Genomic DNA, 19,419 nt, shown 5'->3' on the forward strand with positions numbered 1-19,419 from the left:
GCACTCAAAAACAAAACAATGTAAAACTTCAGAGCCTACAAGTCCACTCAGTCCTACTTCTTGTTCAGCCAATCGCTAAGACAAACAAGTTTGTTTACATTTACAGGAGTTAATGCTGCCCTCTTCTTATTTACAATGTCACATGAAAGTGAGAACAGGCATGACACTTTTGTAGCTGGCATTGCAAAGTATTTACATGTCAGATATGCTAAACATTCATATGCCCCTTCATGCTGTGGCCACCATTCCAGAGGACATGCTTCCATGCTGATGACACTCATTAAAAAAATAATGTGTTAATTAAATTTGTGACTGAACTCCTTGGGTGAAAATTATATGGCCTCTGCTCTGTTTTACCTGCATTCTGCCATATATTTCATGTTATAGGAGTCTCAGAGGATAACCCAGCACATGTTGTTCATTTTAAGAATACTTTCACTGCACATTTCACAAAATGCAAATAAAGTACCAATGTGAGATTTCTAAAGATAGCTACAGCACTTGACCCAAGGTTAAAGAATCTGAAGTGCCTTCCAAAATCTGAGAGGGACATGGTGTGGAGCATGCTTTCAGAAGTCTTAAAAGAGCAACACTCCAATGCGGAAACTACAGAACCTGAACCACCAAAAAAGAAAAATCAACCTTCTGCTGGTGGCATCTGACTCAGATGATGAAAATGAACATGCATTGGTCCACACTGCTTTGGATTGTACAAGCAGAACTCATCATCAGCATGGACCCTTGTCCCCTGGAATGGTGGTTGAAGCATGAAGGGACATGTGACTCTTTAGCACATCTGGCACGTAAATATCTTGCAGCTCCAGCTACAACAGTGCCATGCAAACACCTGTTCTTACTTTCAGGTGACATTGTAAACAAGAAGCGGGCAGCATTATCTCCTGCAAATGTAAACAAACTTGTTTGTCTGAGCGATTGGCTGAACAAGAAGCAGGACTGAGTGGCTCTAAAAGATTACCTTGTTTTATTTTTGAATGCAGTTTTTTTGTAAATAATTCTACAATTTTAAGTTCAACTTTCATGATAAAAAGATTGCACTACAGTACTTTTATTAGGTGAATTGAAAAATTCTATATCTTTTGTTTTCTTACAGTACAAATACTTGTAATCAAAATAAATATAAAGTGAGAACTGTACACTTTGTATTGATTTCAACTACAACACAGAATACATTTGAAAATGTAGAAAATATTTAAATAAATAGTATTCTATTATTGTTTAACAATGCAATTAATCATGCGATTAATTTTTTTTAACTGCTTGACAGTCCTAATTGCTTTAGGGAGCCACTTCTGTTCCGTACTGTAGATCTCCTGACCTTCCTACTGATAGATTATAGGGATCTGCTATTCTCTCTTTCACCCTAATGATGGAAACATAAGGTCTTACATAAATTGCAGACACATCCTTGATCATATCATACACACACTAAATGCTATCCAGTGACAATAAATGCCACTCTACATGTTTGATTTTACTAAGTACAATACCTTAGTTCTTTCTCTTGCATGCTGAGAGCACTTTTCATGGGTGACAGGCTGCTACATGTGTCCAGAGGTGAATGACATGCACCTTGGAGAGAAGCCCTCCTGTAATGGCTTCTGCGATCCAAATCTTGATAGTTGGGGGAAAAAATAGATTAGAAATAGCCAAAAGGCATGAAATCAGTTTCATAGAAAAGAAACTGTTTCTTACAGTAATTGAAAATACCAATGTTGGGAAGTGATCATCTAACTTCATGGCATCAAAGGTTTTGTGAACTTAAACAATAGCTTTAATGTAAATAAGCAAGGTTGGACATTAATTGATTCTTAGTTAGTTCTATAATTAAATTACATTACTTTCAAGATCATCAGAATCACAGCATCAAGATCACATTCTGATTTTCTGTATCCTTCAAATATAAGTGAGAGATGTTTGGGGCACTATCTTTAGCATATTCACAAACTAAGGAACAATTTATGTTTCTCAGTTAAGGAACAAACTACCGATTCAAGATGGAGGAAGCTGAGTCTCAGTTTTCCAATCAAATTTGAAAAGGTATTTAATTGATGATGTCTTAATTATGTTTGTGTTTAAAGCGTGAGTGCTATGTGAAGTTTAATTCCACCTCCTATAGGACCACATTGTCACTTTCCTGGTAGGACAGTGACATGTCATTTGTACACCACAAAGTACAGATTCTGATACCCTTATTCATGTTGTTAAGCAATATATTTTTAATCCACAAGTAGTCCCACTGATTCACTATAAGTAAGGGTGTCATAATCCAGCCCTAAGTGAACAGAACTTTTCTTCTATTGTTTAGAAGAGTTCATGTGACCCCCCTCCTTATCTTTTCCTTTCCTCCACAAACATCGTTCTGATCAGTTGTTGGGGTTGGGGGGGAGAAGGGTGTTTAATTTTCCTTCAAAAGTATTCACTTTGGGAGAATGCCAAATTGTCTGGTTGGCTGCCAGAGAAGGAAATTAGGTCTTATATTTTACTTTGAATAAAAGCAATAAAACAAAGACAGCGCTTTGGAGACAATGGGATCTTGTTCATTTCCTATTCCATTAGCAATACTCCCTTATAAGCTGTTCAAATTCAGGTGAATTTGCCTTGATCATGTCCTACTGTTTTCACTTTCTGGAGCAGCTGTGGTAACTTTCCCCCACCCTTGCAGTGCATACAATCCCTGGCCCATAATGATACAAAAATCATTCACACACTTAATATAATATAGTCTTCCAAAGACATTGCAGAAAGTTGCCCTGTCACAGGACTATTCCTACATTGTTCAAAAATGATCAGTAGAAAACATGTTAACTGTTGATTTTTCTCTTGAAATGAGCAATAGAATATTTCCTTGAAAAGTTTCAGAGTGGTAGCCGTGTTAGTTTTTATCAGCAAAAAACAACGAGGAGTCCTTGTGACACCTTAGAGACTAACAAATTTATTTGGGCATAAGCTTTTGTGGGCTAAAGCCCACTTCATCAGATGCATGGAGTGGAACATACAATAAGCAGTGATTTCTTATAAACACATATACACACACACACACACACAGCACATGAAAAGTTGGGAGTTGCCTTACCAAGTTGGGGGTCAGTGCTAATGAGGCCAATTCAGTTAAGGTGGAAGTGGGCTATTCTCAACAGTTGACAAGAAGGGGTGAATATCAAGAGAGGAAAAATTACTTTTGTCGTGCTAACGAGGCCAATGCAATCAAGGTGTGTTTGTTGTCCTTTCTTACCATAGAAGTACAGCACAAGGCTGATTGCAGTCCAATGTCACTCCTACACTTTAAAAAAGTGTAAATATTTATGTACAATCAGGAAACCACTAAAAGAAGTGTTCAAGTATGTAAAACTCAGTCTACCACCTGTAAAATGTAACACTGCTAAAAGTATGACTTTGGCTCTCAGTGTTAGAATGACACTAATCTTTTTAACATAACTTTTTTTTTGCCCCTGAGCAAGTTTACTGTTTGCAAAATGTACTATATTGACTGATCTGAAGATGGAACTGTAACAGGTTGCCCCCCTTCAAGTTGCCACCTGATGTGCTGAGATACCACTGAGCCCGCCTGTTCTGCCAGCCAAGGCACCCTTTTTACCGGTCTTGCTGAGCCAGGCTCTTAAACCTCCTCCAGTACGCACACAGGCCAGGCCATACACAACTGCAGAAGGACACAGACACTGAGATCATCTCTGGGAAGCCTCAGTTTAAGGGACTTTCCCCAGCACTCAGGTGTCCAGCTCCCTTGGAGTGCAGACCCAAAGATATATTGTTTTGAGAAATCTATACAACGTGAGCTCATAAATTCACCCCCTCCCTCAATGTGGAGGAAGATATGCGCAACTTATTGTCCCTCCCCCATTAGAAATTACAGAAACTGAGTTTAACAATAAACAAAACAAATTTTATTAACTGCAAAAGGCAGATTAAAGGAGTTAAAGCAGTAGCAAACAGAACAAAGCAGATTACTGAGCAAATAAAACACAACACACAAACTAAACTTGATTCACTAAAGAAACAGGTTACAAAATGTAATTTCTCACCCTAAATGTTGAATTTAGGCAGGATGCAGAGTTTCTGTAGCTCAGGGTTCCAGTTATTTTTCTTACAAACTGGACCCCTGTCTCAGTCTGGACTCACCCCTGCCTTTCCCTTTAGGTTGGTTTCTTTGTCCCTTCAGGTACTTTCAGCAGTCTTTCTTCTTGGGTAGCCAATGGAAGAGAGACTCATCTGCCTTCCTCCCCACTCTTAAATAAGATTTAAATAAAGACTTGAAACTTGATTCCACTTTCCTTTTAGTAGAAAGTTACAAGAAGTCCAAGATAATGTTTAGTATCACGTGACAAGACTAGGGTGGCCAACTTTCTAATCGCACAAAACTGAACACCCTAGCCCCCTCTTCCCCATGGCCCCACCCCTTCCCTGAGGCCCCACTCACTACATTCCCCCTTCCTCGGTGGCTCACTCTCCCCCACCCTCACTCACTTTCACTGGGCTGGGACAGGGGAGCGGGAGGGGGTGAGGGTTCCGGCTCTGGGTGTGGGCTCTGGGGATGGGGGATTTGGGATTCAGGAGGGGGCTCCAGGCTGGGACTGAGGGATTCAGAATATGGGAGGGGGCTATGGGTTGACGCAGGGGATTGGGGTGTGGGAGGGGATATGAGCTCTGGGTTGGAGGTGCTGGCTCTGGGGTGGGGCTAGGGATGAAGGGTTTGGGGTGCAGGAGGGGGTTCCAGGCTGGGGGGGTGGGGCTGAGGGGTTCAGGGTGCAGGAGGAGTCTCTGGGCTGGGGCACAGGGTGGAGGTGCAGGGGATGAGGGCTCTGGGCTGGGGCCGGGGTGAGAGCTTTGGGGTCCAGGAGGAGGCTCCAGACTTGGTGGGGGCTCTGGGCTGTAGCAGGGGGTTGGGGTGAATGAGGGGGTACAGGCTCTGGGCTGGCGTTGTGAGCTCTGGGGTGCAGGAGGGGGCTTTGGGGAGCTCAGGGTTGGGGCAAGGGCTTCGGGTTGGGGTGGGGGCTTGCCTTGGGTGGCTCCCAGTCAGTGGTGCAGCAGGGCTAAAGCAGGCTGCCTCCTGTCCTAACACTGCATTGTGCGGGCCCCGGAAGCAGCCAGGAGGTCTGGCAGTAGAAGGCAGGGGGAGGGGGAGGAGGGAAGGCCGCTCGACGAGCTGTTCTCGCCTGCAGGCACCGCCCCCGTGCTGTGCACTGGGAACCAGCCCATGGATTGTGGAGCCAGTGCTCAGGGCAGCACATGGAGCGTGTGAGCCCCCAGCCTAGGAGCTGGACCTGCTGGCCGCTTCCAGGGCACAGCACGGTGCCAGGACAGGTAGGGACTACCCAGCCTTAGCGCCGCAGCACCACCAACTGGACCTTTACTGGCCCTGTCAACGGTGCGGACCAGAGCCGCCAGGGTCCCTTTTCAACCAGATGTTCTGGTCGAAAACCGGACACCTGGTCACCCTAGACAAGACTAGCTGATCTAGTAGTGTCACAGTTATGTCTCAAGATGCCCCCCAGGAGGGAGAGAGATTAGTATCTTCAGTCTTGTTGTTTCTTCCTAATGGACCATCAAATCTGATAACCTGTTGTCTGGTGGGTGTCTTCCCAACACACACCCAGTTTAATGGTTACATAGTCCATATTCCTAATTTTAGATACAGAAATGATACATGCATACAGATTGGATAATCACATTCAGTAAATCATAACCTTTCCAATGATATCTTACATGAGCCATCTTGAGAATATCTCAATTATGTCATATCCATATAATAAGCATATTTTCATAAAGAATGTCACAGGAACTCCTGGGGTGAAATCCTGGCCCCAATAAAGTCAGTGGAAAATCTCTCTCTGACTTCAATATGGCCAGGTTATCAGACCTGGATTTTTATCTACAGGAGATATAAAGCATGGGCAGTTTAAATGCTAGTTTCTCCATGCTGCTGTACTAAGATCTATGACAATATGCCTTAACAATGACCTGGGGAGAGCCCTTTTTAAAAAAAAAAAATCTGATTCTTTGCATTCACTAGTTGTTGGATCAGAGATTATACAGTTAAAGCTAGATCTGTGCCAACTGGTGACATGCAGAGGGGATACCCAGAAATACTGGAGAGGTATCATATGAACACTGGATCATTGAAGTTTCCCTGGGTATGTAATCCCAATTCCCACAGACTCCAATAAGAATTGGTTTCTGTGCCACCACTTGTTCTCCACTATAGCCACTGTCATCTTTTGTTAACCTTCTTCTGTGACAAGACCTTGTACCCTATAGCATTCATCCTTAGCCCCGGCCTGTGACTGACATCCATGGAACCATGTGTCTGTTTGTCCTGAATCCCAAGATACTCCAGGAACTGTATGTTTGTGCGTGTGTTTTCTTCAGCTTTCTCCCTGTACAGAAACCTAATCAGAATTTTTTTTCTTGGAAGGGAAGTCAATTTCTTTCTTCCCTAAAATCAGAATTATTGCTACCATGATCCTGGAGACATCCGTGGGAGCACATGTAAATCAAATGGTAATTATCAAGGTTGGGATGAGAAATAAAAGGTGGTCATCCATCTGCAAAACAGTAAATTTGTCTGAAATGGTAAAATAGGAATACTTTGAAGACAAGTTTCCATTAGAAACTTAGACATTTCAGACAAGGCCCTGCTCCACTTGTCCGTGGTTCTCTGAGGCTAGAAATAGGAGGGAGCCTAGCTTGTAACACTCTGATCTGAAGTAGATGGTGGATGAGAGTGGAAATCAGACAAAGTTGGTCCTGCAATACTTGCATAGCTTGGTAACATAACCGCTCTGGAGAATGTCCAGTGACCTCATTTGAGCAAACCTAAATGTAGTCCTTTTGCTCCCAAACTGAAAGAGCCTGGCCCCAGTCAGGGGTCCAACTCCAGAAAGGGCTGGCTGGGAGACCTGAAGAGAGCTCTGTGGCAAGAGATGGCAGCACTAATCCTAGCTTGAAAAAGAGGTATTTTCTCCTATTGCACTTTATGGACTGCTTCAATTTGCCACATCACCTGTATTCCTGTCTGTAATATCCGGCAAGACTCAGCATTGTACATCAATTTTTCTGATTACTCTGAATACCCCCAGCTTTCCATAATGTTTCCCATTAAGATAGCTGGGAACTGATCTGTCTGAGGGTCTGATATCAAAGGCCAAAGCCCCATATAAGTGCATGGAACAGATTTGAACTTCACTCCCAACACACCAGGTCAGTTTCATGACTAAAGCAAACAGTGGCTGTTCTGTTTTTAATCTTTGGTTTCACTTTTCCTATATTAAGTCTGGCAATTCAGACCTTTGCTCTCTGTGGTTCTTGCAATGGTCTGTCTGTTCAGTCCTCTCCCCTCCTTTGAGCACATTCTCCTCCTCCTTCCCTCCCTTTCCGTCTTCCTTGATTTTTCCTCTCTCTCTCAAGATGATCTCTCTGCCCCCTCCCCTCCCCCTTGCTCTCTTCATCCCTAGCTCAATTTCACTTTCCCTCTCCTATAATCTACCTTCCCATGTAAATCATTTGAGACTAAGCCACGCTTTTCCCACACCACTCTGATCAGCATTCTGCTTCCTACTCTGCCTGTGACAGTAGAAGCAATTAGGTCACCAATCAGAGGCTTCTGGAATTGCAGCAGCAGAGTTAGTGATAAAGGAACAGGGAACAGAGCTCCTATGCTATGGGCAGTTGCACAGGCAGGATGATGAGATGGCAGCAATCCAGAGCAGTGGTCTGACTTATTATGCCTCAAACAAAGCGCAGAAGCACTACTACAGCAGCACAAGCATTCCCACCCCTCCCCTTTGAAAGTTTTCCAGATGTCATAACCACTCTATATAGTGAATTTAGTCTTTTCAGTTCATCTGTACTGCGCCAAAGCTCTGTCCTTGCCTCCGTGGGTCCCATGTTTCCTGGCAGATTTCACTAGCCTCACTGTGACCCTCCACATAACCCTTCTCTCTCTAGAGACAACGGTCACAGTCTACTGAGCCATTTTCATCATAAGCCAGCAAGGGAGGTGAGGAGAAGCTATCCTTCCTTGCACAGTCTCTGTTGTCTCCCAGTCTCAGTGATTAATCAGGGGGCAAAGGTGGGGGGGGGGGGGAAAGAGAGCCCAGGCCCACCCTCTACTCTGGGCTCCAGCCCAGGGACCCTAATAGTATCAGCTATGGTAGCTGACCTTTCAGAAACATGACATGTACAATTCCCTGGGCTACTTCCCCCACAGCAACCCTCATTTCCTCAAGCTCCACTTCACCCTTACCTCAGGGCCTCCTTCCTTGAGCCTGATATGGTGTGTACTAGTAAGTCTCTCCAACAGCACAACTTCCTCCCACAGCTCCTGACATGCACACCCACCTGAGTAACTGGGAGGCTTTTAACTAGTTTCAGCCAGCCCCTGACTGGCTTCAGGTGTCCCCAATCAGCCTAGCATTCTCCCTGCCTTCTGGAAAGTTCTTAATTGGCCCCAGGTGTCTTAATTGACCTGGGGCAGTTGTCATTTCACTTATCCTGGTACCAGGGATTTGTTTAGCCTGGAGCTAACATATCTATCTCCCACTACTTTTCTGTAGCCATCTGGCCTTGCCCCGTCTCAGTACTTATGAACATTTTAATGCCTGCTTCAGGGAAAATCATGGCATTTGAATTGCATATGTATATTTTTACATTCATTAGAACTTGCTACTGAAATATCTGTTCTGGCTGTTAATGAGAGGCGCCAGACTGTCAGGGTCCCCTGTGACTGCCACATTTTAAAAAATGGGCTGTGGACACTTGAGGAAAGTGGTCAGTTCATGAAACATCAGCTGAAAGGTGTTGAGGGGTGTGAACTACTTGCACAAAGGCTTTCTAAATGGGTTGGAAGAAATTTCTCCCACTTGCTTTCCAATGCTTCATGTGTATTGTGAGAAGGAGCTAAGTGTGGTATGGAAGTGATGGGAGTGTCACAGTGGCATATGTTTAAACAATTTTTTTTAAAGAGATGATAGTGGGAGCCTTCCACACTCCAGGGACACAGAAGAAAGGAATAAGCAGAAATGTGGTTAACAGTCATGGGTGTCAGCTTCATTCTCACGTAATAAGAACTTGTTCAGTCCTGTGTTTCCCCAAAGCAGAATGTAAAGAGGCTCTGGACTTAACTCTTATTTGCACCAGGGCAGCTTTACTTCACTCTGGCAGTGCAAAGGGTCCTTAAAATAATTTACATCTACTTTAAGGCCCCTTTACACTGCCAGAGTGTGTACAGTGATCTTTGTGTAAATAGGAATCAGGACCTCCATACTTAAATTCATGGTTGGTGGTATTTGGAATCACACATGTCATCTCAGTGTGAAAGCAATATTTATTCTGTTTAGATTGGAAACTCTTTAAAGCAGGGACCTTGTTTCATACATCTCTAAAGATCTATGTGCCCTTTTGTTGCTATATAAAATCAAGTTCATTTATTAAAAGCATGCATCCAAGTTCCTAGGCACTTATAAAAATGTGAAATGGTAAATATTCTTACTACAAAAATCTCTATTACCTACACCACTTCGCAGCCCTGTCAAAAAGCACACTAAGCCCTTAAAACACATGTAAACAAACATAAATAACATTGAACAAAACATTAGGGTATTGCTTCCATAATGGATCAGGCAGTCCAATTGTGCAATGTACTTGGCAGTTTAAGTGTGTTTTCAACTATATAACTAAATGCTGCTTTATGAGACGAAGAGCATGCTTCATTACACAGTGCCTCTTTAATGAATGCATTTCATTATGTAGTGTATATAATTTTATTATTTGATAAATGTGAACAAAGATGATTTATGCCTCCCACAAACCCTTTTAGAAAAGACAGAGCACGTTTATCTATTTTTCATTTCAAGATTAGTTTCTTCTCTCACAAGAACACACAACTTCACAAGCCCAAATAAATTGCTATGTTTTAATCATAATGTCAAATTATCCATTTCTAATAACCTTTTAAAAACGGACTCAGTAATATTATGATGTTCCTAATTTTACTGAAGTCTTCATAGATAGTCTAGCATACCGTTTTTTTGTCACTGTGTATTTGCATGCAGAACTTCAGAAGTATGAGATATTTTCAGTAGCCTATGTGACATGAATGCAGGGCTCAGTGGATAAGTGACAATGTCACAAAAGCAGTAGCACAAATGGCAATAACACTCTTGGAAGCAATCACAGCAGGCTCCCAAAAGAATGAATTGGTATAGAGACAGAACTGTGACCTGACCTCTACAGCTGGTTCTTCTAGTTCTAGGTTATGACAGATTGGTAGGCCAGCCTGGGGAACCCTTGCATTTCTACTGCATGAGTTATACCTGTCTGTAAATAAACAGACTTCTGTCTTTGGGATTGGTACCTGTCAATCTGGCACCTTTTATGAATCAATGAAAAATACTCTGTCTTTCTCGGATCCTCAATTACTGTAAATCATCATAATGCCGGGGCCACAACTGAGGATATGGAACCAAATGTTCAACAAAGGGGCTGAAAAGCAGGCATAAGATCAACAGAGTCAAAAGGTGATGCACCAAATGTACTGCAGAAAAAACAAAGTGAAGCAATAGATGGGGCATTTGAGCTTTGAAAGCTCAGTGTTTTATGCCCATTTTCCCCTGCCTATGTAGAAATACAATGTTACAGTGACCTCTGCAGGATTTCTACAAGCATTTCACTATGTAGAATGCTTTCTCTACAGTTTCAAATATGGTCTCTTAAAAAGTTAACTTGCTTTATCTTTCCTAAAAAGAAAAGGAGTACTTGTGGCACCTTAGAGACTAACCAATTTATTTGAGCATGAGCTTTCGTGAGCTGTCTGTAGGCAAGGACTGGCCTGTCTCGCAATCTGACAGCCCCGCAACCTGAAGCAAATACTCACCAACAACCACATACCACACAACAGAACCACTAACCCAGGAACTTATCCTTGCAACAAAGCCCGTTGCCAATTGTGCCCACATATCTATTCAGGGGACACCATCACAGGGCCTAATAACATCAGCCACACTATCAGAGGCTCGTATACCTGCACATCCACCAATGTGATATATGCCATCATGTGCCAGCAATGCCCCTCTGCCATGTACATTGGTCAAACTGGACAGTCTCTACGTAAAAGAATAAATGGACACAAATCAGATGTCAAGAATTATAACATTCATAAACCAGTCGGAGAACACTTCAATCTCTCTGGTCACGCAATCACAGACATGAAGGTCGCTATCTTAAAACAAAAAAACTTCAAATCCAGACTCCAGCGAGAAACTGCTGAATTGGAATTCATTTGCAAATTGGATACTATTAATTTAGGCTTAAATAGAGACTGGGAGTGGCTAAGTCATTATGCAAGGTAGCCTATTTCCTCTTGTTTTTTCCTCCCCCCCCCCCCCGATGTTCTGGTTTAACTTGGATTTAAACTTGGAGAGTGGTCAGTTTGGATGAGCTATTACCAGCAGGAGAGTGAGTTTGTGTGTGTATGGGGGTGGGGGAGATGTGAGAAAACCTGGATTTGTGCTGGAAATGGCCCACCTTAATTATGTACATTGTAGGGAGAATGGTCACTTTGGATGAGCTATTACCAGCAGGATAGTGAGTTTGTGTGTGTGGTTTTTGGGAGGGGGGTGAAGGGGTGAGAGAACATGGATTTGTGCAGGAAATGGCCCAACTTTATTATCATGCACATTGTGTAACGAGTTGTCACTTTGGATGGGCTATCACCGGCAGGAGAGTGAATTTGTGTGGGGGGGGTGGAGGGTGAGAAAACCTGGATTTGTGCTGGAAATGGCCCACCTGATGATCACTTTAGATAAGCTATTACCAGCTGCACAATGGGGTGGGAGGAGGTATTTTTCCATATTCTCTGTGTATATATAAAGTCTGCTGCAGTTTCCACGGCATACATCTGATGAAGTGAGCTGTAGCTCACGAAAGCTTATGCTCAAATAAATTGGTTAGTCTCTAAGGTGCCACAAGTACTCCTTTTCTTTTTGCGAATACAGACTAACACGGCTGTTACTCTGAAATTTATCTTTCCTGCTTCTTAATTTCTGCCCATCTGTTCTTCTGGAATCAAAACCTCAGGCTATGAAAAATTAATTCGTAATTGGCTGAGCCAAAAAGAGATAAAAATAGTACCTCTAAACCAACAGTTGTGGCAAATTCTCTTAATGCACTTGAGTTAGGCCTCAATCCAGCAAACTACTTAAGCACATGCTTAAATGCTTTCCTGATTTAGGGTCATAATGAGGGATGTAGGTGTGGCACTGAAAAACATATAACTTTTTCGTAGTGGATGTTGTGGCACAAAATTCCAAGGACCTGGAGTCTATTTAGCCCACCCCAGACTGGAGTGTCCCTCTTTATAATGTGCCCCCTCTGCTTCTTTTATAGTTAGAGGCTCAATTTCCCTGCTAAAGTCAGTGTAGTCATTCCACTGAACTCAACTGGAACTAGATCAGGTCAGTGGCAAGGAATATTCTAGAGAGAACTACACCTAAATAGCAAAAATAAAAAATTACTGTACATGTAGTTTCCTATTTGTTTGAGGCTTCATTACAACATACAAAAGGGAGAGTGTTATCCTTAGAAGGGAAAATTTACCAGTGCTATTTTCTTGGCTATTAGAAAAAATAAATGTAGTCCTCATGAGAGTAATGGGAGCACTATTGCCCCAATAATCTATTTTTTCCTCTCAGCAAAAGAATTCCCTCCAATGTTGACCTTGTGGGTAAAGTTTCATCTTACTCACAGTTTTCTACCTCATCTCCAAGCCTCTGGTTGGATAAGGTTCAGGGCAAAATTCAGTCTTCCAATATTATAAGCTTTTAAACACTCTTCTTCTGCATATCAATTTATTTTACATTTCACCTACAGTAGATTTCCTGTTACTCTTGTATCCACATCAGCATTTCTGTCTTTTAATATAATTCATTTAAAAAAAACCCCACAACATTTTACTCCTAAAGTTTTATTTCATTTTTTATTGTAAATTTGATTTATAATGGAAAATTTAGCAAAGTGTTACAATTCGACTGGTGATCATTTTTAAAAGTTATTTCTTTGTCCATATTACTTCTAAAGCCTTATATTATTAAAAACTAGCAGCCAAGATTTCCAGAAGTGTTCATTGATTCTGGGTGTCCAACTTGAGACACCTGAAAGGGACCTGATTTTCAGAGCGTACTGAAAATCCATGCTTTAAAGAAGTGTAGATGTTCTCTCCATTATATTACTTGGGACCCATCCTAAATTCCCTCTAAGCTGCGCAGCCGCCTATTAAGCCTGCACAGGGGCTCAGGGCTGCGCTGGGGAGAGGTGCCCCTCCCTGCCTGCCCCAGCACAGACCTGCCCCGGCCGGGAGAGAGGACCTTCTCCCTCAGCCCAACCCGACCCAGGCCCGCCGGAGCTGCCCGGGACAGGGGCCCCTCCCTTGGCCCAGCACAGCATAGCCCCGCCACAGCTGCCTCAATGAGGCACTTCTCCCCCGGCCCCAAGCTGCTGCGGTGAGAGAAGTCTGTGGGGGGCGGGGAGGGGTCCTCTCTCCCCACTGCAGCCCGGGGCAGCCTGCACCCCCATCCCTGGCCAAACCCCTGAGCCCACATCCCCAGCCCCACCCCAGAGCCCACATCCCCTGCACCCCAACCCTCTACCCCAGCCCTGAGCCCCCTCCCACACCCTGAACCCCTCATCCCTAGCCCCACCCCAGAGTCTGCACTCCCAGCCAGAGCCCTCAACCCCCCACACCCCAACCCTCTGCCCCTGCTTGAGCTCCCGCTACACTCCAAACCCCTCAGCCCACCCCCCACACATCACCTCCATATTGGTGTCACATAAAATTCATTCCGCACATGGACATAAAAAATTAGAGCGAACACTGACCCATCTCCTTTGTACCTTAACTACTAGGTGTGTGCACAGGAATTTAAATTTGACCGCTTTTGGAGGGATATGTTAAAGACACATAAATGAAAGGTTCACGACGCCTCCCCACCCCCTGATTTCTCGGGATGCGTCTGTCAGGGATGCCCAGCAGCGAGGAGACAGCGGCTCCCTTGGGCAGCAGCACTCCCTGTGTCCCTGCAGTCGGGGGGGGGGGGGGGAGGGGGGAAAGCAGCAGGGTGGCTGGCTGCTGCCTAAGCTCTTCCTCCCCGGCCCCCTACAGCTGCTGCTTCTCCTTCCCTGCTGTTGGAGTGCCAGAGTTTCTGTCTGCTTTGCAGACCCCGCCCCAAGGTGAGTCAAGGGGTGAAGGCAGAGGCAACCCGTTGGACTCCAGCAACAGGGAAGAAGAAGCAGCTGGCTGAAGCTATGGGGTGGGGGGAGAAACTCAGGCAACAGCCAGATGCCCTGCTGCTTCCTCCCTCCTCGGGCTGTGGGGAGATAGATTTTTTGGGAGATGCCCCTGCTTGCCCGCCCTTGTTAACTACAGAATTGTCCTATTGATGTCAGGGGAGCACTCAGAGAGCAAAGTCGAATTCATCATTGGTAGTAAAGGTGGCAGAATAGGGATATTCTTTTTGAAGTTTAACAGCCAAATTTTTCTAGTCATTGTCCAAGTAGGAGGTGCAGAGCGCACCACTCAAGGTGGAACATCTGGAGGGAGTATGCCACATTGACACACGTTCCTTCCTTGATTTCCACAGTCCACATGGGGGCACACAAAGCTGTGTTATCCAGTAAGCTTGCTTCCCACACGCTGTGCCTCATGCAGAACTATGGCAGACAGTAGACACGAGGTCCCTGGTGTAGTCATTGCCAAACCTGGACAGTTAGCAAGCAGGGAGGTAGGTATTTAAATCCAACCAGATAACTCTTTTAATGGCTTTTATTTAAAAATCATGAAACAGCACAGACATCAGCAGTTTGAGACTCTTATTTTTATGCAAACAAACAGGCCATTATACTTTGGGGCTGATCTTCCTTATAGTGTTCCTTTCACTACTACTATTATCAGGTGACTATAGTGATGGGCAGCCCTATAAAAGCCTAGAGACAGTGTGATATTTGATAGGGCACTGCATGAACTTAAATGAGTGGGTATCTTCCATCTCATACTGTTCATTTTTTACTTGGTTATTCATGTGTAACTTACCATTCAGTATTGCAAAGTAGACATCCAGTAAAATCTCATGTCGAGTTGGTGTTTTTGTGCCACAGATTTCACTTCCATTTTTTATGACTTCAGAATGTAGTATCCACCATGCACCCGAACCTTCCTACAAAGGATATACTGAACTTTACCTGGTTAGGATTTATGTTAACCACCATTATCATTCTGCTGCAGAGGACCTATTCAAAGCCCGCTGAAATCAACAGGAGCCTTTCCATTGACTTCAATAGGCTTTGGATCTGACAGCTGGCAATTAATATTTTTGGCCTGATTCTTCAAACTTTTACTCATGTAAATTATCCTTATGTGGACTATTCACATGAGCAAGTATTTGCAGGATTAGGCTTTCTGTTTGATTATACATCAGTTCAAGGGTAGGTGAAAGAAACATGAGCATTGAAAGTTACAGCTCTCATTCTGAAGGCCCCAGCATAAGCACTACTGACAATTTCCCCTGTCTACGCCAAGCAGCAAGTATGTTCTAGAAAGCTGAAGTGATTAATGTACAGTAAATATAATAGGAACCTATCCCCTCCCAGTCCTCCAAAAATAAAAAGCAAGCTGCTTATGCAGCCGCTGTTCTTTAGAATTTACACAGCCTTCGTTGGTAATACCATGCAGAGGCTACTTCTGCTTCAGAGAGGACACTGAGCCCTGGTAGTAGCAGCTGAATGTCAATTTAGATAATATATGGTGTGGTAGAATCAGCTTCTACAGCACTCTTATGTAGCCTGCCATGGGATCACTCATTCCCACCTCAGTTTCCCTCCAGGTCCTCAGTCTTCCTTGGTTTGGTATGAGACCCTGGTCAGTTCTAGTTCCAAGAGAGCATCATATAGTCTAGTCCTTAGCTAGCTATAGCCCTTTTACACAGGGTCTGTCTTCTCAAGTTAATATGCATCAGTATTCCCTGTATCTCAGCATCCACTGTCAGGGTCTTGATATCAAAATCAAACAATAGTCCCAAAGGAAACATAAAAAAGCATCTTCCCTCATGGGCTACCCTTCCACCCCACTTTCTCATCTAGTGCTCACCCTCGGGACTGACTTTGTCCTTGGAAAGCTATCATCTACCCAAACTTCTGACCCTCTAGGCCTCCTCCCTGGAGTCCTTTGTTCACTCTGGTTCTCCACAGACTGGACTCTTATTCCCCTCTTCTACCAGCCCATTTGCCTGGGGGGTTGGCTTTCTCCAGGGTCTGCCACCAGATCCTCCTCCTCTCCTGCCACTTTCTCCCTTCAGGATCAGCCTTAAAAGAGCCTCGCTCTTGTAGATCTTCTCCCTAACTAACCACAGCCTTTTATGGAAATCATCTGACTCCATCCCAGGTAGGGCTGATAATTGGACCAAGCCATCTGATCCCCAGCACATCAGGATCAGTTGTGGGAGTAGCTGTCCACCACAGGCAAAGTTGAACCTGGCTCTCCTTAAAGGGCCAGCCCGTGACACATGGACACTTAAGACCTACTTCCTCTGCCCTACAAAGAAATGGTGACTGGGGAGAAGGGGAGGAACAGAAGCAGCCAACGCGGGGACTGCTACACCATAGGGAGAAGAAATAAAATGAGGCCCAGCTGGGGCCAGCCCACCTCCCAGCACACTTCTGGACCCAGAACTGTGCAGGGGAGACCACAAACTCTGAGGTCCTGAAGACCCAGGTGGTGCCTTGCCTCCCCACACCACGTGGCCAGGGTGGAAACTGCAGAGGATTCAGTCACAGCCTCAAGCCAGTAGGAACAGAAGCCACCAAAGCAGGGACCTTTTTCTCCTCTGGACATTCCAGTCAAAACTGAAGAAAGTTCTGACTTTCTCTGCCCTGTGCTGATTTGTTTGTTCCAACCCTCCCTCTCTGATGCGTCTCTTCACCTAAGCTTCACTCCACATATACCTCTCTTCTCCCCTCCCCTAACCGCCTCACCCTGCTTCCCTTCCCAGTTAGCAGATCCCACCTAACTAACCCCTCCCCCACAAAAAATATCATGGGACTAACATAATGTTTGTTGTCATATAGTTTGCTGGGCTGGAGTCTCATACCCCTCCCCTAACCCTGCATTTTTCTTGTCTATTTAGATTGTAAGCTCTTCAGGGCAGGGACTGTCTGCTACTCCCTATATGTACGGTGCCTAGCACGTTCTAGGTTATCCCTACCATAACTAACAAACAAATAAAAATTAACAACAACAGCTGCCTTTCTATTGCAGTTCCCAATCACCATTCCTTGAGAAGAGGGAGAGAAGGTACAAGGGTTGGGACATAAATTGCTGTTGATATTTTTTAAAGTGTCCGTGGAGCGGGTTTGGACCCAACCTCTATACTGTTGGGGCAGCAGAGAGTGTTTCTGTAGCTCCCATGGGTTGTGCAGAGCAAGACAGATTGTGCAGCATTTGACATAGGCGCCTTCCCTTCCCGCTCCCACCCCCAGGCAGTTCCACAATGCTCTGCCATGCAGCTTCAGGATTCCTAGCCTCTCCAGCAGTATGACCTGCTTCCTGAATAAGCTGGCCTGTTGGAAAGCCAGACTGCTTGACTTGTCTCTTTCTTGATGCCACCCACAGCGTATTCCACAGCACTCTGCCATGCAGCTTCAGAGTTCCTATTCTCTGCAGTAGTCTGAACTGCTTTCTGAGTAAGACAACCCACCATGAACCCAGCCCACTCAGCTCCAAGGTCCTACATAAGTATGTACCCAGCACAACTGTTCTTGAGTGGAGCCCATCTCCTCAGTCTTCCCCTTTCCGTCCCTCCCCCAAAATCTCTTCTCTATTCCGTCCTTCCTCCTATAACTTTTCCTCCATTTTCACTCCTTTCCCAATGTCAGGAGATAGGTAGAAATACTAAAGAGAAGGAGCAGTTAACACATCCTCCTGGCCATGGCTTTAAGCAGTTTTTCCCTTTCCTTTTTATAAACCTAAGTCTAGGCACAATTAACCACAGATACCACAGCTATGGTCTGGCTTAAGGATTGGCTGTAATAGCAGCCATTGCAGCAGAGTTGATAAATGCACTCAGAGAAAGCATGCTGCACAGATCCATAATCGTTTTGGATCTAGTTTTTAGAAAGGCCCTCATAAATCAAGAAATCCCTCTTAGCTGTGGGCCTCACAGGATGCAAGTTTCTGCTCTATGAGACGGCCCTCTCTAAGGCCTCTTCTGACCATGCTGCCAGCTGGTTTATCACGTATTTTTAACAGCAATTAAAAATGGAACAAAATAACATTTTTCACCTACCTTTAATCCAGAGATCATAACACTCTTGATTATTAAAGACTTGCAATTCCCCTGAGAGGTAGGTAGCTTGTATTGTGCCCATTTTATAGGTGTGTAAAGTGACTTGCTCAAGGTCACAGTGAATTAGTGGAAGAGCCAGGCTGAGAATCCTGACTCCAAGTCTCCCTGCTCTAATCACATAAACCACACTGCCTCTGCATTTCTCATAATTAGTGAACACAGGTGAATTTTAACCCACTGACTGAATTACACCTGATTCAGTACTTGAAACGCTTCTGCAGAGAATAACAGCTTATGCATATCAACTATTACTTTGAGAGTTGCATATGCACTGTGCCTCAGTTTTATGGCCTGAAGCAACTGAGATGTCACTTATGATTAATCATAAGTGTAATTACAGTAGGTGAGAGACTGAAAATAAGTTTTTAATCAGATTGTACACAAAACATTTTTGCACAGCAAGTCAACTTACATCTGTTGCATATTCCACAGTTGTTAGGGGAATCCATAAAGTACCTAAAAGTTTGTCCCATATCAAGCCTTTCTTCCACAGCTCCACCATGAAGCCCTTTTCAACATCACTGATTTCACTGCAAATAAACAAAACAAACAAATAAACAAACCAACCAGATACTGTGATTTGGGACAGCAAACCTGAAAATCTGAAAATGCAATCTTAATGATAGTTTTACTACTACTCCACTAGAATACTCTGAACCACTGCTTTCTAACCACACAATTATCATCATTAATATACAATAGAACCTTACTTTTACAAACACTAATCTTACAAATGACCTGTTATATGAATGCTTCCTCCTGACCAAAATAAAATAAAATCACAAACAAAAGCAATGTCAGTAAAGAGCAAGTCGACATCGCTTCACATTCTGATAACTTCAATTAGAAATTGTTTCGCAGCGCTTCGAACGGAAAGAAAAAAACAGTGCAGTATACCATACTGCAACCTATGCCCTGGATCTACTGTACTTCTGAAATGTTCAATTTTGTGAACTTTTTGATTTTATTAACAATCTCCAATTAGATAATAAAA

The 19,419-nt window shown here is 43.9% G+C and overlaps 1 protein-coding gene across 1 annotated transcript in view; it reads right to left on the bottom strand.

Moving 5' to 3' along the window:
* The window catches only part of LOC311527329 (protein unc-13 homolog A-like), a 146,814-nt gene that overhangs the window by 102,593 nt on the left and 24,802 nt on the right, over positions 1-19,419 (bottom strand). Inside the window, exons 4-6 of the mRNA XM_084641197.1 lie at positions 18,838-18,955; positions 15,119-15,242; positions 1,509-1,632 (exon numbers count right to left, since the gene is read on the bottom strand). Of these exons, the coding sequence (XP_084497323.1) occupies positions 1,509-1,632; positions 15,119-15,242; positions 18,838-18,955 (366 nt within the window). The remainder of the gene's footprint in view (positions 1-1,508; positions 1,633-15,118; positions 15,243-18,837; positions 18,956-19,419) is intronic.

Source organism: Lepidochelys olivacea (assembly GCF_965140295.1).
Source record: "Lepidochelys olivacea isolate rLepOli2 genome assembly, chromosome: 10".
Classification (NCBI taxonomy): Eukaryota; Metazoa; Chordata; order Testudines; family Cheloniidae; genus Lepidochelys; species Lepidochelys olivacea.